Source organism: Aspergillus fischeri, genomic scaffold, assembly GCF_000149645.3.
Source record: "Aspergillus fischeri NRRL 181 1099437636264 genomic scaffold, whole genome shotgun sequence".
Classification (NCBI taxonomy): Eukaryota; Fungi; Ascomycota; class Eurotiomycetes; order Eurotiales; family Aspergillaceae; genus Aspergillus; species Aspergillus fischeri.
Window position 1 is genome coordinate 358,686 of NW_001509762.1, and position 25,622 is coordinate 384,307.

The 25,622-nt window shown below is 48.7% G+C and overlaps 11 protein-coding genes across 11 annotated transcripts, besides 4 other annotated features; 6 read left to right on the forward strand and 5 right to left on the reverse strand.

Moving 5' to 3' along the window:
* Positions 1 to 182: 182 nt before the first annotated feature.
* Positions 183 to 2,251, forward strand: vac8 (protein anchor VAC8; the record flags this gene model as incomplete). Its single annotated transcript, XM_001259331.1, has 6 exons — positions 183 to 356; positions 464 to 584; positions 646 to 759; positions 810 to 1,055; positions 1,110 to 1,859; positions 1,920 to 2,251. 6 exons carry the CDS (start codon positions 183 to 185, stop codon positions 2,249 to 2,251), a joined length of 1,737 nt encoding a protein of 578 aa, XP_001259332.1.
* A 487-nt stretch (positions 2,252 to 2,738) lies between these two features.
* Positions 2,739 to 2,765: a microsatellite.
* A 78-nt stretch (positions 2,766 to 2,843) lies between these two features.
* On the forward strand, positions 2,844 to 3,593 carry NFIA_073520 (exosome non-catalytic core subunit CSL4; the record flags this gene model as incomplete). The annotated part of the gene is made up of 1 exon (XM_001259332.1): positions 2,844 to 3,593. One exon carries the CDS (start codon positions 2,844 to 2,846, stop codon positions 3,591 to 3,593), a length of 750 nt encoding a protein of 249 aa, XP_001259333.1.
* A 748-nt stretch (positions 3,594 to 4,341) lies between these two features.
* On the reverse strand, positions 4,342 to 7,913 carry NFIA_073530 (GTPase RIA1; the record flags this gene model as incomplete). The annotated part of the gene is made up of 6 exons (XM_001259333.1): positions 4,342 to 4,721; positions 4,797 to 5,119; positions 5,168 to 6,709; positions 6,763 to 7,697; positions 7,763 to 7,783; positions 7,851 to 7,913. The coding sequence occupies 6 exons, from the start codon at positions 7,911 to 7,913 to the stop codon at positions 4,342 to 4,344; spliced, it is 3,264 nt and encodes a 1,087-aa protein (XP_001259334.1).
* Positions 7,914 to 8,562: 649 nt separating this feature from the next.
* Positions 8,563 to 8,898: a mobile genetic element.
* A 493-nt stretch (positions 8,899 to 9,391) lies between these two features.
* Positions 9,392 to 10,918: a mobile genetic element.
* Positions 10,919 to 13,665: 2,747 nt separating this feature from the next.
* NFIA_073540 (DUF4604 domain-containing protein) lies at positions 13,666 to 14,194 on the reverse strand (the record flags this gene model as incomplete). The annotated part of the gene is made up of 2 exons (XM_001259334.1): positions 13,666 to 14,114; positions 14,164 to 14,194. The coding sequence occupies 2 exons, from the start codon at positions 14,192 to 14,194 to the stop codon at positions 13,666 to 13,668; spliced, it is 480 nt and encodes a 159-aa protein (XP_001259335.1).
* A 465-nt stretch (positions 14,195 to 14,659) lies between these two features.
* NFIA_073550 (pre-mRNA-processing factor 19 family protein) lies at positions 14,660 to 16,318 on the forward strand (the record flags this gene model as incomplete). Its single annotated transcript, XM_001259335.1, has 5 exons — positions 14,660 to 14,672; positions 14,734 to 14,778; positions 14,832 to 15,270; positions 15,324 to 15,787; positions 15,849 to 16,318. The coding sequence occupies 5 exons, from the start codon at positions 14,660 to 14,662 to the stop codon at positions 16,316 to 16,318; spliced, it is 1,431 nt and encodes a 476-aa protein (XP_001259336.1).
* Positions 16,319 to 17,136: 818 nt separating this feature from the next.
* On the forward strand, positions 17,137 to 17,868 carry NFIA_073560 (putative RING finger domain protein; the record flags this gene model as incomplete). The annotated part of the gene is made up of 1 exon (XM_001259336.1): positions 17,137 to 17,868. The coding sequence occupies one exon, from the start codon at positions 17,137 to 17,139 to the stop codon at positions 17,866 to 17,868; it is 732 nt and encodes a 243-aa protein (XP_001259337.1).
* A 591-nt stretch (positions 17,869 to 18,459) lies between these two features.
* On the reverse strand, positions 18,460 to 19,002 carry NFIA_073570 (mitochondrial 54S ribosomal protein mL43; the record flags this gene model as incomplete). Its single annotated transcript, XM_001259337.1, has 3 exons — positions 18,460 to 18,751; positions 18,813 to 18,895; positions 18,964 to 19,002. The coding sequence occupies 3 exons, from the start codon at positions 19,000 to 19,002 to the stop codon at positions 18,460 to 18,462; spliced, it is 414 nt and encodes a 137-aa protein (XP_001259338.1).
* Positions 19,003 to 19,309: 307 nt separating this feature from the next.
* On the forward strand, positions 19,310 to 20,663 carry NFIA_073580 (U1 small nuclear ribonucleoprotein 70 kDa; the record flags this gene model as incomplete). The annotated part of the gene is made up of 4 exons (XM_001259338.1): positions 19,310 to 19,571; positions 19,629 to 19,756; positions 19,805 to 19,901; positions 20,002 to 20,663. The coding sequence occupies 4 exons, from the start codon at positions 19,310 to 19,312 to the stop codon at positions 20,661 to 20,663; spliced, it is 1,149 nt and encodes a 382-aa protein (XP_001259339.1).
* Positions 20,526 to 20,565: a microsatellite.
* Positions 20,664 to 21,450: 787 nt separating the features above from the next.
* NFIA_073590 (mRNA turnover protein MRT4) lies at positions 21,451 to 22,301 on the reverse strand (the record flags this gene model as incomplete). The annotated part of the gene is made up of 2 exons (XM_001259339.1): positions 21,451 to 22,000; positions 22,108 to 22,301. The coding sequence occupies 2 exons, from the start codon at positions 22,299 to 22,301 to the stop codon at positions 21,451 to 21,453; spliced, it is 744 nt and encodes a 247-aa protein (XP_001259340.1).
* A 350-nt stretch (positions 22,302 to 22,651) lies between these two features.
* NFIA_073600 (mitochondrial distribution and morphology protein 10) lies at positions 22,652 to 24,128 on the forward strand (the record flags this gene model as incomplete). Its single annotated transcript, XM_001259340.1, has 2 exons — positions 22,652 to 22,748; positions 22,810 to 24,128. 2 exons carry the CDS (start codon positions 22,652 to 22,654, stop codon positions 24,126 to 24,128), a joined length of 1,416 nt encoding a protein of 471 aa, XP_001259341.1.
* A 343-nt stretch (positions 24,129 to 24,471) lies between these two features.
* NFIA_073610 (triose-phosphate isomerase TPI1) lies at positions 24,472 to 25,558 on the reverse strand (the record flags this gene model as incomplete). The annotated part of the gene is made up of 6 exons (XM_001259341.1): positions 24,472 to 24,500; positions 24,562 to 24,776; positions 24,832 to 24,944; positions 25,006 to 25,080; positions 25,145 to 25,424; positions 25,521 to 25,558. 6 exons carry the CDS (start codon positions 25,556 to 25,558, stop codon positions 24,472 to 24,474), a joined length of 750 nt encoding a protein of 249 aa, XP_001259342.1.
* Positions 25,559 to 25,622: the final 64 nt, after the last annotated feature.

Consider the following 25,622-nt stretch of genomic DNA (forward strand, 5'->3'; position numbering starts at 1 on the left):
CATCCTCGGATCGCTTACATCACCGCGAAAGCTGTCGGTCTGAAGGAGCGGAGATAGAGAGAACAACAAGGGGGAGGCTAAAGCTACCTTCCTTCTTATCTTGATCGGCTGTCGTCCCTCACGCCTACCTTCGCTTTGAAATTGTCGCTTGCGAGGCCTTCTGGCCTCCCATAACCGAAGGTATGACTGCGATCGCAAACGCGTGTCTGTCCTGTCTATCGGCAGTCGACCGCTGGTGTCATATCACGGCCTGTCTTGGTCCTGTCGGAGGTCGCTCGCGAGATGGAATTTATGAGACAACGCTAGCAGACAATGAGCGGGAGGCCGTATCCGACCTGCTCGGTTACTTGGAGAACGTACGTCTAGCTTTGTCGTCTATGCACCTGCGCTTCGCATCTAACATATCTATCAACGTACTCGGACCTCTGTTTTGCTGTTGAAGCTGACTTTACTTGCGTTCTAGCGAGCCGAAACCGACTTCTTCTCCGGCGAGCCTCTTCGCGCCCTGAGCACCTTGGTTTATTCTGATAATGTGGACCTTCAACGAAGTGCTAGCCTGACTTTCGCTGAGATAACTGAGCGAGGTACGTCATATCGTTGCTATGAAACCAGAAGTTGGGACTGACGTTATTGTGATTGTCGCAGATGTGCGCGAAGTCGACCGGGACACGCTCGAGCCTATCCTCTTCCTGTTACAGAGCTCGGACATTGAAGTTCAAAGGGCTGCTAGCGCAGCTCTCGGAAATCTTGCCGTCAACGGTTTGTTACTCAATCCCATATCGTCCTCGAGTATTGCTGATGGGTTGTAGCCGAGAACAAGGTGCTCATTGTTGCCCTGGGAGGGCTGGCTCCTCTCATACGTCAGATGATGTCGCCCAACGTCGAGGTCCAATGCAATGCGGTCGGTTGTATCACCAATCTAGCGACTCATGAGGACAACAAGGCCAAGATTGCTCGGTCGGGAGCTCTAGGTCCATTGATCCGTCTAGCAAAATCCAAGGACATGCGTGTACAACGTAATGCCACTGGAGCGCTTTTGAATATGACGCATTCAGGTAAGTTGGACCGTGGGATAGAACGGTTCTGAGCTTGGCTGACTACTCGTGTAGATGACAACCGACAGCAACTCGTCAATGCCGGTGCAATCCCTGTGCTTGTTCAATTGCTCTCCTCTCCTGACGTCGATGTACAATACTACTGCACAACTGCCCTCAGCAATATCGCTGTCGATGCTTCGAATCGCAAGCGGCTCGCCCAGACGGAGTCACGGTTGGTTCAGTCTCTTGTTCACCTCATGGACTCTTCCACTCCCAAAGTTCAGTGCCAAGCCGCCCTTGCACTTCGAAACCTCGCTTCCGACGAGAAATACCAGCTGGAGATTGTTCGTGCAAAGGGCCTTCCGCCACTCCTGCGCCTGTTGCAGTCCTCATACCTTCCCCTCATTCTCTCTGCTGTTGCATGCATCCGCAATATCTCCATACATCCTCTCAACGAGTCGCCTATCATCGATGCAGGCTTCCTTAAGCCGTTAGTAGACCTTCTGGGTTCGACAGACAACGAAGAGATACAATGCCACGCCATTTCTACACTTCGCAACCTTGCCGCAAGCTCTGATCGCAACAAGGAGCTTGTTCTGCAGGCCGGTGCCGTACAGAAATGCAAAGATCTGGTCCTTCGGGTTCCTCTGAGTGTGCAATCTGAAATGACCGCTGCAATCGCTGTGCTGGCTCTCAGCGATGAATTGAAACCTCATCTGCTCAACCTAGGTGTCTTCGATGTGCTAATCCCCCTTACGAACTCCGAAAGTATCGAGGTCCAGGGCAACAGTGCTGCTGCCTTGGGCAACCTCTCCTCAAAAGGTACGTCGCCAGCCATCGCTCTACTACTCTCTCAATCGCGCAAGTACTAATAAGCACCAGTTGGCGATTACTCGATCTTCGTTCGTGACTGGGCTGACCCCAACGGCGGCATTCACGGTTATCTCAAAAGGTTCCTTGCAAGCGGCGACCCTACCTTCCAGCACATTGCCATCTGGACTCTCCTTCAATTGCTGGAATCGGAGGACAAGCGGCTCATCGGCTACATATCCAAATCCGAAGATATTGTACAGATGGTCAAAACGATCTCGGACAAGAACATCGAATCTGACGAAGAGGATGGGGAGGATGGTGAGGCCGAGGTCATTGCGCTGGCACGGCGATGTCTCGGTTTACTCGGAAACGGTCCAAAACAGACTCTTGTCGAAGGCTAATGCGATGCTATCCCATAATTGTCACCTTCCATCGCTTCATTCCTTCTCGTTCATATCTTGACGTTTCTTCTTACCATTCTCAACACATCGGACCTTTACTTACCACAGGGTGCTAAGCGGGCATTGATTCGGTGTCTTTTCTTACGCTTATTTCCTTCGTCAGCGAGCATTTGGTGCGTTTATGGATTCCCGCTAGAATTCTCATCCATAATTGTCTGTTCGTCTATAGTTTTCTTTCAGGACTGTCACGCTTATTTTACCCTGCTTGTGCTGCACATGAATACTGTATTGATGCTAGAACAGATTTAAAGGTCATAATACTTTGAATCGCAGTATACCTAGATTTAGTGAGAAACAATCCATCTCTTCATCAATTTCTCATCGATATGTTTATGCATCTGTGAAGGCGTTGGCTAAATTGCTATAGACCGGGGAAACCTCCTTCCGAGCCGGTCTCCGCAAGACATTGCAGCAAAAATTACTCCGTAGCTTCCAGCTTCCAGCTTCCAGCTTCCTTTTCCAAACCAAAATCCAACATCCTTTTTGCACCTTGGGGAAGAAGATTGCCACTTCTTAGTGGCGCTCAGTTGAGATGGCAAGCAGTCTACCCTCTTTGGCTATTCCAGGTCAGCGCCTGGGGCCAGTGTCTTCTTACTCTGCAGGACCAGGTACCCACGTACAGAATGCCAACATTTATGCATCCATTGCTGGACCAGTGGTTGTCCAACAAGCTCAACCCAGCTCCAAAGTAAAATCTATCCTCAGCGTCTCGCGGAACTTGCCGAGGAAAACGGACCCTTCTACCTCGACCACACCTGCATATACGACCACCACTACGAAACCCAAACTGAGGTACAACACTCTCCCCGCTGTCGACTCGATTGTGTTAGCACGCGTCACCCGTGTCCAGAAACGCCAGGCCACAGTCTCCATCCTCGTCGTGCTCGACGAGTCGGCTGGTTCCCAAAACCCCGATCCGTCGAAGACGGCTTCAGACAACGACAACATTGTCTCCATCCTCACTTCGGCGGCCAATCCTGAGAATCACAGTAGCTCCGACGAGCTTCGCTTCCAGGCGCTTATCCGGAAGGAAGATGTGCGTGCTGTTGAGAAGGACCGCGTTGTGATGGATGAGATGTTCCGTGTTGGAGATATTGTGCGTGGTTCCGTCATTTCCCTGGGTGATCAGAGTTTCTATTATCTTACCACTGCGCGCAATGACCTTGGCGTCGTCATGGCACGTAGCGAGGCTGGCAATATGATGTTTCCGGTTAGCTGGAAAGAGATGAGAGACCCCGTCACTGGTGCTGCAGAATTGCGAAAGGTTGCTCGGCCGTTTTGAGTGGTGTCGACGGTTGGATGACGCTTGAGATTGAAATAAATCGGCGTCGCCTATTATCGAACTTCATACCATTGATATTTTCAATAAGATCATCTCGCCGACGCTCTGGGCATGTCTTCTGGACATTCCAGAGCGAGATAGATCTCGGAAACCTGGTCGTGCGAGAAGAACTCACGATCCGCGGGTTTCTTCGGTCCTTAAAGGGGCCGTTGGACTATGCCTTTGTTCTACACAGGCATTCGATCTTCCATATAGCGAGCTGGGACATGTCGGCGTAGCGCTGGCGAACAAGCATACACATTAGATACCCATATGTTCAGCTCGTTTGCGAACAATATCCTCCAGCCTCACCACCTATGAGGCCGTTAGCATGGAAGGACCTATTCTATTTACTCATTCTTAACTTTTCAAACGAGAATGAAGGAATCTTTTCTCCCGTTTCCGATCCTGGTGACATATCCTATTAGTTCATTCCTTCACCTCCCTAGTATCCATGGTTCTGGCCATTTCAATGCTGAACTGTGTTTGTCACGGGAGGAAGATTAATGGTTTGTTCCGCGTGGGGGACTACTCATCTTCCACGACCCTCGCCTACTATTCCTAGTCCTTGATTGATGGATGTGGAAAAATCTCTTTCGAGGGCACAAATTTCGTATCTCTGCAGTATCTATTTGTAAGATGGTAGGCATGGACTCTTTAGATTCCGCAAAAAATCTCAAATTTCTCATTTTATCACAATAACTACAATCTACTTCTTCAACGTCTTCTGCTTCTCCGCATCAATCAACTTCCTACCCTGAACAACCAACCCCTTCCTCTTCCGCACGGCGTCCATATACCGTTTCGCCACATTCTCACGGTCAGCCAACTCTCCCAAATCCTCCAGTTCCTCCTCCGTAGCCGGGACCCAGAACGGATCTTCGTCTAGGGCCTCGAAGCCCGCGAAGATGAGTTGCGGCTGTGCAGCACCCGATGTCCGTTTGCGGATTTCCTCAGCGAAGCCGAATGATTCGGCGACGGGGAGGAGAGCCAGGATGGTGAAGAAGGGGGTTCCTTCTTTCATTGTTTCGGAGAGGATACGGCCGCGGCGGCGGGTGATGACGCCGTAGACACGGCCGAGGACCTCAGCTATTGTAGCAGTGTTAGTCTGTGTTTGAGCTGCGCAAGATGGGACAGGGTGATTGGGTCTGGGACTAATCGTACTTGAAGCTTGGATCTCGCAACTGTACATTGCAAGCATGATCCGGGGACTCCAGTCGAGGAAACCTTGGGTAATACTCTCGCGGACTAGTCGGATGACTTCGCCTGTCAGGCGACCGAGGTCCAGTTCTTCTTCGCTGGCGTTGATGGATAGTTCTTCCAGGAATACGGCGATGCCTTGGATAGGTTCATGACAGAGAGGGCCTTGACCTGTCGCGAGCTGGAAGGCGTGCGCGAGCTTGTCGTTGAAGTCGCGGACCGTCAGTGCGTCACGGCTGCTTTCTTCGGTTGTAGCGTTGGGTTGCTGTTTGGGGTCGTCGAGCAGGCTGCGCCAGTTAGGTTGAGGAAGTTGTCGGAAAGGATGTCAGACTTACAATTTCTCGCAGGTGTTCACCGCTGTGGCGTCTACCAAGATGTTCGGTCCAACTCGTCGAGGACCGAAAGCAGTGATTCGGTCGACGACATTTGCCCATAATTCTTTGTCCTCCTTGACTTCCTCGTTGAAAATCCTGGTGAGTTCCTTTTTGAAGTCCTTCAAGGAAAGTTGACTGCCCTCTCGGGCTTCTCCAGAAGCATCGCCGGACTCAACTTGTTGTGTGGTCTCCAACGACCCGTTGCTTGCTTCTGCGTCGGATTTGGTCTCACCCGCCGAGCGTTCCTCGGACTGGAGACGCTTAATTGTTCCAACGTTCTTGGAGATGAAGTCCGTCACTGCTTCAGGTAAGGGCACAACGCGCAACTTGACAGTCAGCTGTTTCGAAGGAGAAACGGCCAACACACATCCTCGGCCAAGTTCTGGTTTCTTTGGAGGCGCCATTTCCGGCGCGCTGACAATTGTTTCCCGGTATGGTACGATTGTCTGACCGGTCTGGATCTCGCATTTGGCAAAGCGCTCGCGGAGATCTTTTATGCAGCGCTCAAGATGCAATTCACCGGCAGTCAGGATCACATGCTCACCGCTAGGGAGGACCTCATATTGTGCACAAGGATCACTTTGTTCGAGGAGGCGCAGACCGGTAACCATCTTGTTCAGGTCTGCAGGGTTGGCCGGCTCAAGCGAAACTCTTACAATCGGTGGGGCGTTTAGCGAGACGCCAGCCAAGTTGATACTTCCTTCAAGCTGAGAGCAAAGAGTTCCGTTCTTGAGGACATGACCTGCAAGGCCACCGATACCGAAAATCACTCCCGCGGGAACAGTCTTGAGCGGCTCCAGGCTCCTGCCCATGAGGAGATATAGATCCGTGACTGTCACCTTCTGTGGCTCAGGGTGTGCATGAGGATGCGCCGGAGAGAATTTGGGTGCCAGCACATAGACCTCATCACCAACAGAGAGGGTGCCTGAGTACAGTCGTGCAAAACCAATCAAGTGCTCCGGATCTTCCTTATCCTCTGGTTCCCCTTGTTCCTCGCCGTCGTCTAACGTGGTCACTTCGAACGCTGAAGTGATCCGCGCGTAGTTGTCCGTGTCATTTCCGTTTCCTCCTGCCTCCGCCTGCATCTTTGCAATCTCCTCTCGCTTCTTGCGTGCAATTTCGCGGGCTTCGTCTGCTGACAAGGTCGCACCGGCGCGCTTTTTGCTAGACAGTAGCTCACTTTCAGGAATCGCAACCATCTTGCTGACATAGGCTACCACAGGAGCGTCTGTGCCTGTCTTGAACGCCACCATTGCTTCCTTGACCTTCTTGTCGACAAATTCAGCACCAGGGGAGCCTTCAATTAGTCCTGGTAGTCGAGTGGCTTGGGCAGCCGGTGGGCTGGGAAGATATTCAATAACAGACACCAAAACAGCAGTTGATAACGGAAGCCACATGGAGAACAAGGTCATCATGACGTTTCTGGGATCCCGTGAGCGAAGAATATAAGGCGGAATGGTGATGTTCAAGGATTTGGTGATCTTTTCCAACAAAGCTGGATCTCTAATAGAACATCAGTATCAAAACAAACTCCAATCTCGGCTAATGCAAAATACCCTTTGCCTTTGCCTCCACCAGTTGTAGCTTCGTATGCAGCCCAGATACTGTCTAACACCAATTGAACAAACATTGGCTTGAGGGCCCGTCCTTTCAAATGCTTCGGCCCCAAGACACGTTTTGTCTTAGGGTCAAGGTAGAAGTCTCCCCATAGCACTTTCTCAAGAATCGACCGTTTGATCCCTAGTTTCCTCTCGTAGAGGGCGGCAAATTGGCGAACGGTGAAAGCCCAGCCATCGATGGCACTACAGAAAATGACATTGTTTTTCTCCGGAGCGAAGTAGATTTCCTCATCGTCCTTTTCCTCAAATTCCGCCTCATCGACGCTGCTCATGTTTGTCTCATCGCCTTGTTCCTGCTTCTGAGCTGTTCGAGCAGCGGAGGCATTGATACGGTCTTCCATACGCTCTCGCCACTGGAGGTCTTCCTCCATCCGTTCGCCTTGGTAGAAACTTCCGATGACAGCGTTAACTTGCTCTAAGAGTCTGCTTAAATGAGAGTAAGCTTCACTGGGGCTCATTTTCAACTCTCCCACCAGTCTGTCGATCTTGTTGATGACCAAAAGCGGTTTGAGCTGCTCGACCCAAGTTTGACGTAGCACGGTGACAGTTTGACTGCAGACACCCTCAACGGCGTCAACAAGAACTAGAGCACCGTCACAGAGCCTTGAAGCTGTCGATACTTCGCTGCTGAAGTCGATATGCCCAGGCGAGTCGATCAGGTTGATCAGGTACTCTCTGGGTTGAGGAGCAGCATCAGGAGACGAGCGACGCATCATGGAGAAATACAGGGAGATAGCAGACGACTCCATAGTGATTCCGCGAAGCTGCTCATCTGGACGTGAGTCCAGATAGCGGATCTTGCCCGCCAACTTCGGGGAAATGATGCCATTTGTGGCGATGAGACCGTCTGTTAACGAAGTTTTCCCATGATCCTAAGTCATCATCACAATCAGAATTAGACGCGCTCTGGCAGTCAGTCATGCTTTAGAGTACTCACAACGTGGGCAAGAATACAAATCTGCGGGATGGTTAGCGCTGAACAAGTAGAAAATATGACATCAAGGTGGGATGGAGGGGTAGCTCACATTCCGTATGTCCTCAGACCTCTGTTGGAGACGGACAAGATCATCTACATTAACGACAGGCATTTTAAATAACCATCGAGTCTATAAATTTTTTCCAGCGTTGACAACCAGAAAGAGTCCTGGTAAGGTGAACACTTAAGGCGGTTCCTCGGTGTTCCGCTGTCGCGGAAACGGGCAAAAAATTATCTTCGGATAATGTGAAGTCAGAGAGAGAGGTTTCAACATCACCGATAACAACACACCAAGGAGAGCTCTGTAGTAATTATGTACTTGACAGAAGTTCTAGGCGAAAGACATGGCCTCATGTTGAAAACAATAATACTGTAACGATTTACGTGGCACTAGCAATTTCTATGGCCAATCGAAAATCAATGAAGGTCTGATTCTTCTAAACAAATGACTATCTAGCTCCTATTTATGCCTTTAATTTGACTCCATAATTAGAGCGAATATTCGCTGATTATTGAGCAAAGAAATGGCTTGGGGAAATGGCTTCAACAGCTTGGTAAAATCACATCACTTCCAAATTAGGCAAGTGGTCATATAATTCAATACACCCCCCCAGCTAAGCCAATTAGGCGAAGCTGCATGTTCCATCCATAGCTGTTAAAGCCATATCCATCTCTCTAAACATGCAATCATGTTGAATTGATGGTGTTAGATAGGTTAAAGCTCAATCTTTGCCTTCTAATTGGCTGATGAGCCTAACCATTCTACAAAAGTCATCATGCTTAATCTTCGGCAATATCTTCATCAGGCTGTCTGCCAGCATATGATTAATTTCAATCCAATTGACTGATATGCAGCCTGATTAGACCTCTTGCTAAAGCCAATGTTGATGTATATTAATATGGTGTAGCCTTGTGTGAATCATAGGCTCTTTACTATGTAGAAGCCCTACTATTTAATAATTATTATATAGAATAGATATCTTATGCTCTGGATTGAATCTAATATCCAGGAATAGTTATTTCCACTAATAAACATTCTTTATGGCCTCTAAAATAGTAAGTAATTTAGCCTTAGTAGTAGAAGTAGTAACAGTTGTCATGGGCTAGAAGCCTTAGAAACCTATGACCTAGGTTTGGACGGTAAGAAATCGCTAAAGGAGAAATCTAGCTAGGGCCGCGGCGGCCGAACATAGGAAGAAGTGTGTGAGTGGTCTGTGGGTCACGTGACGAAGCAGATAGCTATATTAATTAGTAGAAGTCACGTGACCTGCAGCTGGTGTCCAGTTTGGATATGACTTCGCGAGGGCCGAACAGCCTGAGCACTCAGCGGGCCCTGCCCGCTACACTTCTAGGTGCTATACAGCCTTATCTCCCAGGTGTGCAAGCTATTAATGCTATTATTTACTAGTTGCAGCTGATTCATGGGGCCTCTCTAAGTATTAGTTTATAGCAAAGATATTTAATATTAGATTATAACGTAATCCACGGCCGAGTGACGAATACGACTGAGTGACGAGTTTTCGTCGCACCCATCAAAATACTCAAACCAACATTCAACAACGCGTCAGATTTTCATTATGCTCATACAAAATGCCCTTATCCCAAGAAAACCGCATGCAAATGGCTATCTCTGCCTATAAAACGCAAAAAATTAAATCAAAATTGAAAGCTGCTGAAGTATTTGGCGTATCTGAGGCTACCCTTCGCCGTCGGCTTAAAGGAACAAAACCACGCATAGAAACACGCGCTAATGGCCATAAATTAATAGCTATTGAAGAGGAGGTCCTTGTGAAGAGAGTGCTAGATGCAGATAAGCGAGGCTTTTCAATTCGGCCAGAGTTTCTGCGTGGAATGGCGCAGATTTTACTTCGTGAATGCTCCCAAGATTCTACCGCAGTGCTTGGAGTCAACTGGGCCTATTCCTTTGTTAAACGCCGTCCTGAATTACGTGCAAGATATAATCAAAGAATTACATACCAGCGTGCAAAGCAGGAGGATCCAAAGGTTATAAAACAGTGGTTTGAAACTGTACATGGAGCTATTCAGGAACATGGCATCCATGAAGACGATATCTGGAACTTTGATGAAACTGGCTTTGCAATGGGACTCTGTACAACATCCAAGGTTATTACTGCAGTGGATCGCAGTGAGAGACCCCGTACAGTTATTCAAGGGAATCGTGAATGGGTTACAATCATTGAATGTGTGAGCTCAAAGGGGGTTTCTATACCACCAGTGGTCATCTTGAAGGGGAAGGAGCAACAGGCTACCTGGTATCAAGAACCAGCAGTTCCTCAAACCTAGTCAATTGCAAAGAGTGACAATGGCTGGACAACTGATATAATAGGCCTTCGCTGGCTTAAGGAGGTGTTTGAGCCACACTCGCGGCAGAGTTCAACTGGTGCAAAGAGATTGCTTATTCTTGATGGCCATTCTAGCCACCAGACTGCAGAATTTGATGCTTTCTGCAAGGAAAATGCAATCATTTGCCTTTGCATGCCACCTCATACTTCCCACCTTCTACAGCCACTGGATGTTGGCGTTTTTGGCCCGCTAAAACGCGCATATGGGAAGTTAGTTGAAGGAATGATGGTCGCGGGAAACAACCATATTGACAAAGAAGACTTTCTGCACCTATATCCGCCTGCGCGTGAAAAAGTCTTTAATCAAAAGAATATATGCAGTGGCTTTGCAGGTGCTGGTCTTAAACCATTTGATCAGGACCAAGTGCTTGAAAAGATCACTTTTCAACTTCGTACACCAACACCACCACTTCTTGTCGAAGGCTCAATCTCTTCTGCTTTCCAAACACCTCAGAATCCTCGGCAGCTAGATCACAAGGTCCGCAGCCTGCAGAGAAGTCTTCAGAAAAGGAAGCTTTCTAGCAGCCCAGTATCACATATTCAACATCTTGAAAAGGCAGCTCAAATGGCGATGAATATGAACCTTCTTCTGCAATAAGAAATTAAGGTTCTACGGGCTGAAAATGAGCGGAAGATCGGAAAGAAGGCAAGAAGGCGTGCTAATCTAGGTGATGATATCCTTTTATCTGTACAGGAAGGTCAAAATCGCGTTCAGCAGCTTGATATACCACGGAATGAGCAGGTTGATGAGTCTGCACCTGCCCCTCGCCAGCGAGCTCCACCGCGCTGTAGTGGCTGTTGGTCCATTAGACATATAATAAGAACTTGTCCTAATAAATAGCTTTTTAATTAATTACTATATAATTTAATTTAATATATTTTGCTGTTGGAAAGCTTCAGAAACAGTATGGGTGCGACGAAAACTCGTCACTCAGTCATATTCGTCACTCGGCCGTGGATTACGTTATTCTATAACTTCCATATTATACCTTAATTCTGTACAGCAGATTAGTTTTCTATTCTAGTCCTTAATAATATTAAGGTGTTAATTATAATAATATCTATGCCTTTTCATCTGAAAGGTTAAGAGCAGATTTATATAGTAATTAGGTATATAAGCTACTTGATTAACTTCTAAGATGTGTAGCTTCTAATTTATTCTAGTTGTCACAGTGCTGCCGTGAATAGGGGTTGGCATCGCTGAGGAGGAATCATGTGACCTTGGGAATATCTTCACCACACAATTCCAAAACCTGTTTGAAGCTCTTTGAGCTACGTCCTGTCTATAGAGCCTACCTGTACCAGTCTATCTGCAGCCTGGGACTGTTAGATAAGGATTAGTGAAGCTAGCCTGAGTGTCAACTACCTCTTCAACCCATCCTTGCCTGCCTGCGAGCCTGCACCTTTACACTAGTTACTCATAGTTTAACCTTTCTATATCCATGGATTTTTACTTCTGTTATACTAAAACATGTATACTCTCCCTTCACTAGCTTATAGGTAAGAAATTAAGTTTACTTATTATAGATGTTGATCTCATTAAAGACACTCAGCTTGCTATCCTCTAGTAAGTAGTCTAATTAAATACTAGTATATTAAGATTTAATCTTCTTTAATGCTATGAGGAAGGTCCTAGTGCCCATATAGCTAGTATATTATGTTATATTCAGCTTAGTACACACACTCAGCACCTTCTCCTACTTACTTAGCTAGCTTAATACATTCTAATTAGCTGGCTTAGTAGTAAGCTTCTAATATCTCTTCTTAATTTGGTTTATTCTTATTTTAATTAAAGGCTTTAGGTTAGCCTTAAGCTTTTAATATTACTTAACCTTATTATCTAATTAGCTAGTTAGCTGCTGGAGGTACTCTCTAGCTACTATTTACTCTATAGTAGTCCAGATAGCTATAAGGCCTTGATGATCTAGTTAATATTACTCTCTGTCTTCCTTATAGATTACTAATTCTTTAGTATATATTACTAATTGTCACACCCTGGGGTCCGTCTCTGCTGTTCTTCTGCTAGTCAACTACTTTGAGAAGGGGTGATATAGTCCCTGGACTATATCCGATACTTGCCTGAGGCCTACCGATCAGGTAGCCGTTGATATACCAACCGGGTATATGTCTGCTGCAACGATACAATGATCCAACCCGGGATCAAGGACAATCTAAAGGTAACACAAGGTCAATGAACAGTAAAGATAGAAGCAAGGCCTATTAAGGACGTATCCTTAATAGTAAGAGAGTAGCTGACGAATCGGACTAGTGAACTTGTACTCAAGTGAGTTATTGATATTGAACGCGAGGAACTAAACTAAGAGTCCTAGATACAGTGGTAATGAGTGTCCTTATATAGTTCCTCCTTTCCGGTCCCTACCCTGGGGCTATCATGAGGTCCCATTATGGACCGTTCTCCCAAGGTCCATGGTGGCATTATGTAGTCACGGTCCCTTATGGACCGTTATCTTTCCTTGGCATTAGGGACCGTTGTCACGTGACTTAACCATCTCCTGGTCTTGAGCCTGATTGTATATCAGATTGTACTGCCTTTCTTGTAAGCCTTATCTAACCATTCTGTGCCGACTGCAAGTGTGCCGTAACACTAATTTAGTTTTAATAGGCTTTACTAGAGCCTTCGCAGCAGCTGTAGTAGTTAATAAGCCATCTAATTAGCTTACTTTAGTTATTTAGGGCCTCTCTAAGGCTGGCTGGGGTTCTGTAGGGGCTAATCTAGCCTGCTGATTGGCTAGAATCATTAGATAGATTAGTCAAATTAGTGAAATAGGGTAAGGTCTTTCTCCCTGGAGTATATCAAGCACTCCATGGGTTTAGGCTAGGCTAATTATATAAGAATCTCATATCTACTAATCATCAGGCTTCTCTAGCATAATAAAGATCTTTATAGTGGATCTGATTAGTTCAGTGTAATAGTCTATATTACTCTTTGGGGTGACAGCAGTGTTAGTATATCTTTAATTCTTCTAAATCAGGCAAGTTAATTCTAATGAGATATCTTGTTAATGCTTTGAGATAGCTCTCTAATCTGCAGACCTTAGAAGAATGATAGTGGCTGTTGATCTGTGTGTCTCTTAAGGGCAGGCTGGGCTCATAACTGTTGAAAATAATAATACTGTAATGATTTATGTGGCACTAGTAATTTCTATGGCCAATCAAAAATTAATAAAGGTCTGATTCTTCTAAATGAATGACTATCTAGCTCCTATTTATGCCTTCAATTTGACTCTGTAATTAGAGCGAATATTCGCTGATTATTGAGCGAAGAAACGGCTTGGGGAAACGGCTTCGACGGCTCGGTGAAATCACATCACTTCCAAATCGGGCAAGCGGTCATATAATTCAATACCTCACCTTGTCGGCCAAAGGTCAACAGGCCTACTGGGGTCTACCAATGTACGGCTATATAATAGCAGAGGTACTATACTCCATGATATCATTATCTAACAAGCGTTATCAAGAACTAAGTATAGCATGTTCGCCTCATTCATCGAAGGATAGCTTGATCTTCTTCTTCTTTTGCTTCTGCTTTGCTTTCTGAGGTCCAGTGCTCGCTTGCTGCGTGTTATTCTCGGCTTCAACACTATCGTCTGCAATGACTTTCGCCTGTTTCCGCTTCTTTGGGCCTCCTATTCCAGCCAAATTCTGCTTTGAGGATGCTACCTCGGCGTCGGGTCTTTCAGTGTCCTGCTTCGACTCATGACCTGACTGTTTTTCGAAAGACTCCTGTTGCTTTTCGTCACCGCGCAATAGTGCCTCATATTCTTCCTTTGATATCACCTCGTTACTTTGTTCATCAACGTATGTGGGCTCGTCATCGTCCTCGTCATCTTTCTTCGCTAAGCGAGGTCGCGCAACGGGCCTTTCAAGGCGACCAGACGTATCTCCATACTGGTTTCTAAGTTTCTGTAGAAAAGCGGGCTGTTTATTCTCTGCCTGGCGTTAGATGAAGTGACATGTGAGCGAGGAGTTATAGCATACCATAGGCGAGATTTTTCGCGTTGAAGGACATGACTCCTGAATACAAGACGCGTTAGTCCCGAATCAGAGAAAGGCACAGTCAGAGATCGGTTTAGCGATGCTTGAGGGCAATAGCTAATTCTAATGCTTCTTGAATGTCTGTTAGTAGCGCGGGAGTTCTCTGGGCCGGATGTTCTCAGTCGAACTGCATCCTGGCCATAAGGAGGGGCTAATACGACGGAAAAAAGAGTGACTTAATCAAGCACAGATGGTTATATCATGGTCTAAGTATACAGAGATACTAGCACACGGAGTAGGATTGCTTGAGAGCGAAATGAATCTGGAATGCTGTACAGTGAGTGAGCCGCATGAGTGCCAAGCAATGGACGATCAGCCAGCTTGCGGTGCGGCTAACCCAGATAGGGCGGAAGGGTTGTCTCGTCGAAAAGTCCAATGCGGCGACAGCTCTCGCGTCAAGAAACCTCTCTCTAGACCAACCAACTCATAACACAAAACAATGCTGTGCGCAAGTGAGTCATATCTACTTCATGGTTTGTTTTGCTTGATTGCATATAGTTAATCATTGAACAGTTTCGGGAGAGGCACCGCAAGTGCCAGTCGTCTCGCCCAAGAGCGGTATGTCAAGGATCCAAGGATTTCCCGAGCTTTATTCGTCTAATAGTGAGTAGGCAGCGTGTTCGAGAGACGTCTCATCGAGGCATATATTGCCGAAAACGGAAAAGATCCAGTAAATGGAGAGGAACTCTCGGTCGACGAACTCATCGAAATCAAAAGCCAACGCGTTGTCCGGCCCCGACCTCCTACCCTTACATCCATTCCCTCATTGCTCAGCGTGTTTCAAGAAGAATGGGATGCGCTGGCGCTCGAAACTTACACATTGCGTCAGACCCTTGCCCAGACGCGGCAGGAGCTGAGCGCAGCTCTCTACCAACACGATGCTGCTGTACGAGTCATTGCGAAGTTAACAAAGGAAAGAGACGAAGCTCGCGACGCTTTGTCCAAGGTGACTGTTAGCGCCGGTCGCGCCGGAGGTGAAGAAGCTATGCAAATAGACTCAACCGGCTTACCAGACGCTGTACTTGCAAGAATTGAAAGCACACAGGCGTCGTACGTGACATGGCTATTTCAATTCGTCATCTTGTATTACTAACCTCACCTAGGCTGTCCAAGACACGTCGCAAGCGACCTATTCCCGAAGGCTGGGCTACAAGCGACGCCCTTTCTACATATAAGCCCACTGAGACGTCCGAGCCTCTCTGCCAAGGCGGCAAGGCCCTAGCCATTAACGCGGCCGGGGACATGGCTCTCGTAGGGGGTGCTGATGGCACTGTCGGTGTCTACTCCCTGTCCGAGAAACGTGTCGTTGGTAATCTGCAGACAAGCGGCCCGGTTACCAGTGCTGTATGGGCTGGTGACAAGGCAGTCATTGCGTCCTCTACGGGTGCCGTCCAGGTCTTTGAGAATGGCAAAGAACTGGCGAACTTTGGTTCTCATGCTGGTTCAGCAACGGATCTTGCTCTTCATGCTACTGGCGACATAGTCGGCTCCGTTGGCGTTGATAAGAGCTATGTGTTGTATGACCTGACAACTAACTCTGTCATCACTCAAATATTCACAGACGCATGTAAGCAAGGGCTGAATCGTTTCATTTGCGACCTTTACTAATTTCCCCCCTTCTCCTTTAGCTCTTCATACCGTCGCATTCCACCCGGATGGGCATCTCATCGCTGCTGGTGGCGCAGACGGTCAGATCAAGATTTTCGACGTTAAGTCTGGCGCCGCGGCCGCCAACTACGCCATGTCTGGTTCCGTCAAGTGCCTTTACTTCTCCGAGAACGGCACGTTCCTTGCTGCAGTGGCAGATAACTCGACTGTTCTGTCCATCTGGGATCTCCGCAGCTCGAAGGAGATCAAGGTTCTGGAGACGGGCAGCCAGATCGATTCTATCTGCTGGGATTACACTGGGCAGTTCCTTCTAACTGGTGGCCCCAGCGGAGTGACCGTTCAGCAATACTCGAAAGCGTCCAAACAATGGTCGGAGCCTTTGCGCAGCGCGGTGCCAGCAGTAGCAGTGGCTTGGGGCTCTGCTGCCCAGAGCATTGTGGCATTGAACAGCGAAGGTGGAGTCACAGTTTTGACAGCCCAGGAGTCATGATACCTTACAGAGAAGGAGCTTCTTTTGTACTTCTAGCCATATGTGTTTCCTTTTTCTCTTTTTGCATTGTCCTCAATCACTCTAGGCCTAAAAAAAAGGGTTACAATCAGGATCGATACACAAGGCAAGGAAATTCATGTTTGTTTCAACACAGCCATGCCACTTTTAAAGGATAATGCCTCCGGTTAACAAGTCTTGTCTGTCCCTCAACGACGATCCGCGCCAGCGTTTACAATCTGTTACCAGCTCATGGTGCCTTGCGCCAGTTCGTAGTTTGTCTGCTTGCAAAATACCTTCGCCACTGCTTATAAATTTATGCATTGGGCGGCGGTATGACATCTCTCCACCACAGACTCGGAACCAGCTAGTCATGGCCTCCACCAACAATAACGGGAGGCCCTACCGACTCCGGATGCTCCAGCATCCCTTACCTTCCATGTTATCCCCCTCTCGGTCCAACTCTTTCCATTTAATGACATTGACCTCACATCCTCGACATGAATGGTGATTCAGGCGTCCAGTTTGTGGCGGCGCGGCCAAGAAAGGTTTGTTCCATTGCATTCATAAACTTCACAGAGCGGGGCATTTCTTTACGATACCAACACAACCCACCAGAACTTTTTGCATGCCTTTCTAATGACTATTCTTCATAGCGTCCTCATCATCAGATGTCTGATCCGTCACGAAGCCAGCATCAGTCTCGCTGGCGCTCAGACGCTGAACCATCCTCGTCCCAAGACCACAATTCTCCGCATAGCCGCCCACCGTTGCCACCGATGAGATATCCTGGAGATGGATATGATTTCCGTCGACCCATAATGTCTGATTCTCCTCAAAGAGAGGATGTAATAGATTTGACGAACGAGCCAGATTCTCCGGAAGACCAGAGAAGACCGCAAAATGGCGGCTCGCGAACAGCACCACGACTACCACGATTTGGAAGAAACATAATGGCCGAAGTTGTCGATCTTGAAGAACCAGAAGATATAATTCGAGTAGATTCACCAAGCAGTCCGGAAGTCCAGTTTGTCGGAGCTACAGTGCGCCAGCCAGAACCAGTGCCGGCACCTCCGCCTAGAAATCGGGGCTTCATAGGGGCGAATCTCTGGGATTTAATACGATTACAACGTGAAATGGCACCTCGTCATCTCATGTCAAGAGAGGAAAGCTTCAGACAGGAAATTGCATGGAGAGCACGAGACCTTCATCGTCATCCGCCCGATGAGGTGGATATGTTTTTGCTTGGTGCTGCGGAGGAAGCTATCGATCTTGAAGATGCCATGGATCTCGCGATAGTTGGGGATAGGTCATTGAGAGTTGGGTATCCCACTTCTGGGTTGACTTCAGGTAGAGGCTCCCGCCAGAGCTCGTACAAAGCGCCAAGTCCTCCCTCCGAAGGATTCACGAGAAGCGCTGGGGAGGACGATCTGGTAGTGTGCCCAAATTGTGATGAGGAACTAGGAACAGGGGATGAGGCAAAGCAACAGATATGGGTAGCGAAACCTTGTGGACATGTTCGTGCCACCTTCCTACATTATGTTGGGGCCTAGCTGACGTTTTCAAGGTATACTGTGGTGAATGTGCCAGGAATCGTGCTGTTTCCAAGGCCAAGAAGACTCCCCAGAGAACCAAACCATTTTCTAAATGTCAGGTCATTGATTGCGGTAAACCCGTCAGTGCACCCAAATCAATGTTCCAGATATACCTTTGATCACCGGTATTCTGCATATGCTCAACGATGATCGGGTTCGCGTGGTGAGGTGTCTTCGGCGGAGTTAAAGCGTTTTTTCGGTCTCCCTATTCTTGATACCCCATTGCATGTGTACTGTGGGCGCGAGGGCATTTGTGATTTTCTCCTCCCTTGAGGGGCTTTTTCTGGATAGTCGAGGCATGAGGCATGTCATTTATTCATTCTACCTTAGTAGATAACGATCCATAGCAGCGGTTCATGCAATCCGCTGTTTATCTGACATTGAAAGGTATCTATTTTGTACATACCGTGCAATGACCCCTAATAGAAAGGCCTTGAGGTTGTCAAGGAAAAACACGACCAGAACAGAAATGACCCATGATATACAATATACACAGAAAAGGCTGAAAGATGGAGCCTCAACACCAGTCTAAACACCCCCAACACCGCTTCATACCATCTTGAGATCTCCGTGGTACGGGGACCAGATGCCTCTTACACTCTCGTTGATACTGGTGACGGGTTTCTTGGTGCGCTTGAGCTTCTCGCCGCTGGCTTCCTTGAGCAGATTCGCCTTCTTCAGGATCTGCTCAGGTTCCATATTCCGAACGCATATCGCTTTCTCTCGTCCGTTGATATAGTGACCTTTGATTACCGGATGTTTGTGCGGCCGTGGTGATACTCGAATTTCGATCTGAGGGTTGGCTTTGGCGAAGGAGGGTAGAGAGTGTTTCAGGAAAGCGCTGCATGATAGAACCATTAAATTCCAATTCACAGATAGAGTAGAAGCAAAACTGGACTTACACCATGCCTCTCGAGCTACCAGCCCAGTCACAGTAATGGAAATCCAAACGTTTGCATTGTAGGATGAAAGCGCCCACGCCGTTCTGTAATTCACAGCACGTCAGTCACTCAAAGGAGGCAATCATTGTTTGGCAAGGCGCTAGCATCATACCCTGGCCTTAGCTACCGTTCTGATGCCTTGTACAGGCATTTTGTGATGTATTTTATGATCGCTGTCGGTGTCTAGCAAGTCATCTAGGAACAATTCGGCGACTTTTCAAGACCGCAAGCAAGGTGGTTCATCATTGGTTGGCGTCAATCCCGCTTAGCGCGGCTGGCGCTTCTGCCGTCCCGTGGTTCCAGGCAACTAATGGAGAACGCGAAACTCTCAACCACCTGGCCGCGAGAATCTGAGTCCGAGGGAACTACCTAAACTATTACCTATCGTTTCCCCTCATGACTTCAGATCACATCGAGAAGTTGTCGCTAGATTGAAATAAAATCATTGAGGGGTCAGAATGACAGACAAACTCCCCCCTCCCCTCCTGGCGCTCTTCCAGCCTCGTCCACCATTACGTTACGTTCCTCCCATTGATCGCGCACCGGAAGATGTCAAGAAGAGTAGCATCGGCGGCGTTGCAGATTTCCTTGGAGAACTTAAGAAATACGGAGAGGAAGTTCCTTACAATGCCACAGAGAGCTGGCTGCAACGCAAGTGGCGTCAGAAGCTCGAGAAAAAGGAGAGGCTGAATAAGCAGTTGACTGAATGCCTTCAATCTTGTAAGGGCCCCGACCATTGATTGAACGTTCGCTCATGAGTGCTAACAATCTGCTTAGATGATCCTTCGAATGATCCTCAAGCTCGGGGGGATCCCTTCAAGACTCTGTTTGTTGCTCGACTGAGCTACGACGTGAAGGAGTCCGACCTAGAACGAGAGTTCGGTAGATTTGGGCCAATTGAAAGAGTGAGCTTATCTGAATTCGAAGTGCCATTCAAAGCTAACTTCTGTTAGATCCGCATTGTAAAAGACACAGTCACGCCGAAGGGCTCCAAGAAGCCACACAGGGGCTATGCTTTCATCGTGTATGAGCGTGAAAAGGACATGAAAGGTACTACTGCTACTCACAATTATAGTGAAACCTCTGAGACTTCTCTTGACCTCAAAACTTTGGACTCCTTGCTGACCTGATCATCCTTGTCCCAACTCAGCTGCCTACAAAGAGACAGATGGAATCCGAATCAAGGATCGACGTGTCTTGGTAGATGTGGAACGTGGCCGCACAGTCAAAGGCTGGAAGCCTCGCCGCTTCGGCGGAGGCTTGGGAGGACGTGGCTATACTAAGGCTTTGCCCTCGCGTCCCACCGGACCTGGATCTTTCGGTGCACCTTCCGGCCCTGGAGGATTTGGTGGTGGATTCCGGGGCGGATATGGAGGTAGAGGCTTTCGAGGAGGATATCGCGGCGGCGATCGCTTTGGCCCTCGTGGCGGGATTGGTTATCAGGGCGGACGCAACGGCTTCGGTGGACAGGCTCCACCAAACGCTCCCTCTGGTCCCGGTGGTGGCCGGAATGCTGGCTTTGGAGGCGGCTATGCTGGTGGTGGAAAGTATGAGAGAGATGCCCGTGCCCCAGGTGTAACTGGCAGCAACCGCGAGCCTATCAGGCCCAGAGAGGGCTACTCAGAGCGAGACCGACGTGATCATGATCGTGATCGGGAAGGTGACCGTCACAGAGACCGTGATCGGGATCGCTACCGTGACCGTGATCGCGACCGCGAACGTGACAGATATGGTGGCCGAGAGGACCATGGCCGCAAGAGATATCACGAAGACGATTCCTATGAGGATCCTCGCGCTAAAAGGAGGTACTGAACCTCCCTTACTGGATTAAGTTCCCCATCCAGGCGTCAGCATGGTTTGCTGGTGGGTATCTATGCTTGATCTTTCCTTTCTTCCCTTGTCCTCTTTGATGCAATGGGTAAGGCAAGGTCAATTCACAAGTCAACGCCGACATTTACGACCGCGGAAGCATTTATAACTCGCACAGTCGAACCAATGTGCCACCTTTTTCTGCTTATCACCAGGCATCTTCATCAGCTGAAGGCTTCACTTGTTACTATTTCCTTTACGAAGGGTCAAGGTTTGGAGGCACTATTCGTGATGGCCCCTTTTCCTCCTTACGATCTCGTGGTCTCGCCTCTGTTCTGCGTGTTTTCCATCTTGTTTTGTTCTGTCGGCCCTTTTAGGGTCTCTGTTACTCTGCACGGGGTAAGTATGTATTTTAGGTAGCCGTCATTTTCCTAGGTGCAATTTGGTTGGGATCCGGGCATGCTCAGGTAAGAGACGCAGGTAAGGCATATTTAACGGCCATGTCGATGCCAGAATCCTCGTATGCAAGTAAGAATCGGTAATCTATCTACATAATTCATGTTTGTCACCATGTAGCTTTCTGCTCTGAATGGAAGATGGCCTGCATAATTGCTTTTCCGCGTGGTATTCTATGTCCATCGTACGCTCATCCAGCAACATCAAGGATGAATTCATGATCTTCGAGGAATATAAAAAGAGAAACAACGAAAGAACGCCTATGCCCAACTCCAATCAATGCCCAGGAAATTTTTGGGGTAAAAGAAGAAAAGGAACGGTCTTGGACGCGAAATTACTGTCCATCAACCTCCATGCCCTCATCCTTCTCGAGGATCTTAACTTCACCGGTACTCCGAGTCCATTGCGCCTTTAGATCGACTTTGAATTCGGCAGTAGCGACACCGAACATCTTCAGCAACGTTGTCTGCCGCGAGTCCAGAACTTCTCCCTCCTTGCAGACAGGGTAGCCCTCTTGCCCATCAGTCAGCTCGAGCATGACCTTGCCCTTCACTAGACGAGTAGGAACGCCCAGTTTGCGCAGCTCCGGCTCGATCGTGTGGCTGACGGGTTCGTCTTCGGACGCAGGAATCTCACCGCCACGGGAGTAGACCAAGCCATTGGGGATGCTGAATGAGCGGGTGCTGACTGTGCCGGCACGGGCGAAGTCGAGGGGGCGGAAGGCGTCGAAGTAGCTGAGGACGGACTCGGCATCGCGCGAGGTGAAGAGAAGACCGACGGCACCTGTCAGGTAGGGAGAGAGCTTGTGCAGGTTGGGTGCGGCCTCGGTCTCGGGGTTGTGGCCGAGGGCAACGGCCATTACTTTAGTTTTGCCAAAGAAGAGACTATTTAAATGTGAGCGATTGAAGCACGATGATGTTTCCGCTGCCGTATTGCACATCGTAGAAGTGCATATCTCGCGGGGCTGACTCTGAAAATCAGGCAGACTCACCGACTATCAGCGAATTCGGTGCGCACATCCTTCAAATAGGTGTTGCGCATGTTATCGACGGAGAAAACGAATAGGTGATCATAATTCTCGACACATTCGCGGATATTGGCATAAAGTCGTCTGGTCTGTTCCTTGTGGGACTTCTTGGTGACCTTCGACTCGTGGACGATTCTGGCACGCTTTGAACGAGGCATTGTGAAATAATTATAGAATGTGATTCCTGAGAGTGATTATACCGTTGCGAGTCTCTGTATGACTTAAATGATGTGGAAATATACAGACTCGGAAAATTGACTCGGAGCAGAAAGATACGATTATTTTTTTCTTCTCTGATAACAGGCGGATTAATGTTGATGCGGGGCTTATCCGATTACGCTAAGTCGTATAAGGAAATGAGCTGATGATGTTGGGGCTTCAACCTTGGACTCCAGGATGACCATCGTCATTAATCATTCGGGCCGGATCCATTTCTCATTCATTGGAGATGGACTTATAATAATAAATGACGGCTGGGCTGAAGAACTGAGTTGAGACATCATTGACAATGCTTGACTTCATGGACTACATCCAATTGGCATTTGCCGAGGCGACCAACTGGAACCGCGACAACTCATATTCGTTCCTGACGGCCACAGCGCAATGTATGTGAATTGCCTCATATATAAACTCTGATAATCATAGTCTCAATTTGACTGCATACAGCATTACTCGATTTCTCGACGCCGGAGCGTCTGCGCGTTCATCTTTCCTCCCTAGCCACTCCTCACTTCGCGACCAGTTATACCCTCGGCACAGTTGGATTGATCGATGGCTCCGTGTCGTACCTCTACAGCACCGTGCCTTTAAACAATACCCCCAGCCGGAGCGCCCTTATTCCACTGCGTAAACTAGCGCGCGGTTATCGCCAAGTTCAGCCTCCAGTTGCCCCGGTTGAAGATTGGGGCTGGCAGTCACTTCTTGGTGGACTCGGATCTTCTGAGTCCAAACCCTCCGGCAATGGCGATAGTCAACCTTCGCTCGGGCGGAAGGCGACTCTGCTCAATGCAACTTTGCATCTTCCTCCCCCGACAACTCTGAATGCCTTGTTCTTGCGCCGGATTTCACCAACCATGCAGCTGTCATTGGCAGTCTGCTCGACCCGGGGAGCTCCTCTATCAAACTCCGCGCCGCAAGCTTCTCTCCTGGGTCAGCTCTCCCACGACACGGGCAAGTATAGCAATGAATACCTGTTCAGCACGGACAATTCTTTGTTCGGCTGGCGGGGGCTGTGGAACTTCGGCCCCGACCCGCGCCATCCCAAGGAGAACCCATCACCACGGTTATCACTACTATCAGCCGGCGCAGAAGCATATTACTCCCCCGTCTCTTCGCTCATCGGCATGTCGACTGGGCTACGGTTCAGCACCCTACCAGCAGCCACCGAGATGCCTTCATCATCATCATCGACATCTAGCACAACCACAACCTCAAACCACGGCACCCCGATCTCTACCTTCCCATACACCCTCACCCTGGTCCTAACGCCGCTCACCGGCTCCCTATCAACCACCTACTCCCTCCGCGCCTCGCCCAATCTAGCCTTCAGCTCCCGCTTCGGCTTCAACGTCTACAGCTGGGAAAGCGAAATGGTCGCCGGCTGCGAACTATGGCGGAAACGAAGGAAATCCTCGCCCCCGCCAGTCGATGATGATGGCCTCGAATGGGCCAGGAGGAAGATGCGCATGGCCGATACTCCTGGGGTTCCTCCCGTGGAACCCCCCAGTACTCACAACAGAGACGAGGAAAATGAATCGGTGCTGAAGATCCGCGTCGATCAGTCCTGGAATGTGCGGTTGCTGTGGGAGGGCCGCGTGAAGGAGCTTCTGGTTAGTGCGGGTGTTGGGTTAGGTCCGAGTTCGTTCTCTTCGTCTTCGTGGGCTGCGAATTCGACTGCGGCCGGGGGGGGGCAGTCTGTTGGTGGAGGCGTCTCTGGGAAGTCGTACTGGCATGGTGTTGGGGTGTCGGTTTCGTATTCGTCGTGAGAGCGACATATTCTATAATCTGTATATGACTGCATCGTTCTTTGTATATAGCACTTTCTACTACGTCCTGAATATGAATTAGGATAGAATTCATCCCATGACTTTACGAATGTTAAGAGGATTGAACCAGCTGTATCGCATACTTCACTTTATTTACATTCAATTTTTACTTAATGTGGAGATATATAGCCTGAACTCCACCGGCTAAATGGGCGAACGTAAGCAAGCCTATATAATTCCCCAGAGGGCTGCTTAAGAGCCCGATTGCGATTCACGATTTGTATTCCTGCCGGTACTACAGCGGCAGCAGGATTTGGTGAGAGAGGTTTTCTTGTAGGTCGGCTTACAGACGGGCGTTGACAATGTCGACGACTATGAATCACATCGTTAGTCTATAACTTCGACACTCAATTGGGCAGAAAGAAGTCCTTACAGGCAGGCTTCAAGCTGGCACCGCCAACCAGGAAACCGTCGACATCGGGCTGCTTGGCCAGCTCGCGGCAGTTCTTCTCGCTGACGGAGCCACCGTAGATAATGCGGACGTTCTCAGAGGCCTCGGCGGAGACGTCGTCGCTGAGCCACTTGCGGATGGCGGCGTGAACCTCCTGGGCCTGCTCGGTGGTAGCGACCTTGCCGGTGCCGATGGCCCTGCAGTGTGTTGTTAGCGTTTAGTTATGAATCAATGTGTTTGTGAGCGACTAACCAGACGGGCTCGTAGGCAATGACGACCTTCTGCCACTGCTCCTTGGAAAGTTCCTTGGCGACAGCAGTAAGCTGCCTTCTAACGACGTCGATGGTCTTGCCGGCCTCACGCTCCTATGTAGGGTTAGTCTGCTAGATACGTGGGGAATAGAGCCGAGAGAGTAGAATAACTTACCTCCAGGGTCTCACCAATGCAAAGGATGACGCTCAGGCCACCATCAATGGCAGCCTTGGTCTTGCGAGCAATGAACTAATCAGACATGTCAGCCATTCCATTCCCAATCCGGCAAAGTAGATTCCGGCGAGTAACGTACCTCGTCAGTCTCCTTAAGGATGACACGACGCTCGCTGTGTCCGATAATAGCCCAGTCAATCTTAGCATCCTTGAGCTGCTCAACGCTGATTTCACCGGTGAAAGCACCGTTGGGCTTGTCGAAGACATTCTGGGCAGCAACGCCAATCTTGGAGTTGGCAGTTTGGCGGGCGAGGAGGAGGTAAAGAGCAGAGGGGGAGATGACGACCTCGACGGAGGGGTCAAGCTTGGCCTCATTGAGGTTCTTAATGATGGAGGTGATGGTGTCAGTGACACCGTTCCTATCGTTGCGCCGAGAATGTCAGTAGCTGTGCAGTTGCAGGCTGGGATGGTGAAGCTGCGAGGGGAATTGCGGGGCCTTGAGTTAGAGCTCATACATCTTGAAGTTACCACCGACGAAGAATTGGCGAGGCATTTTGGCTGAGTGTATAGAGAATGAAAGAAATGGGAAAATATTCCGAAGATATGAGTCTTAACAG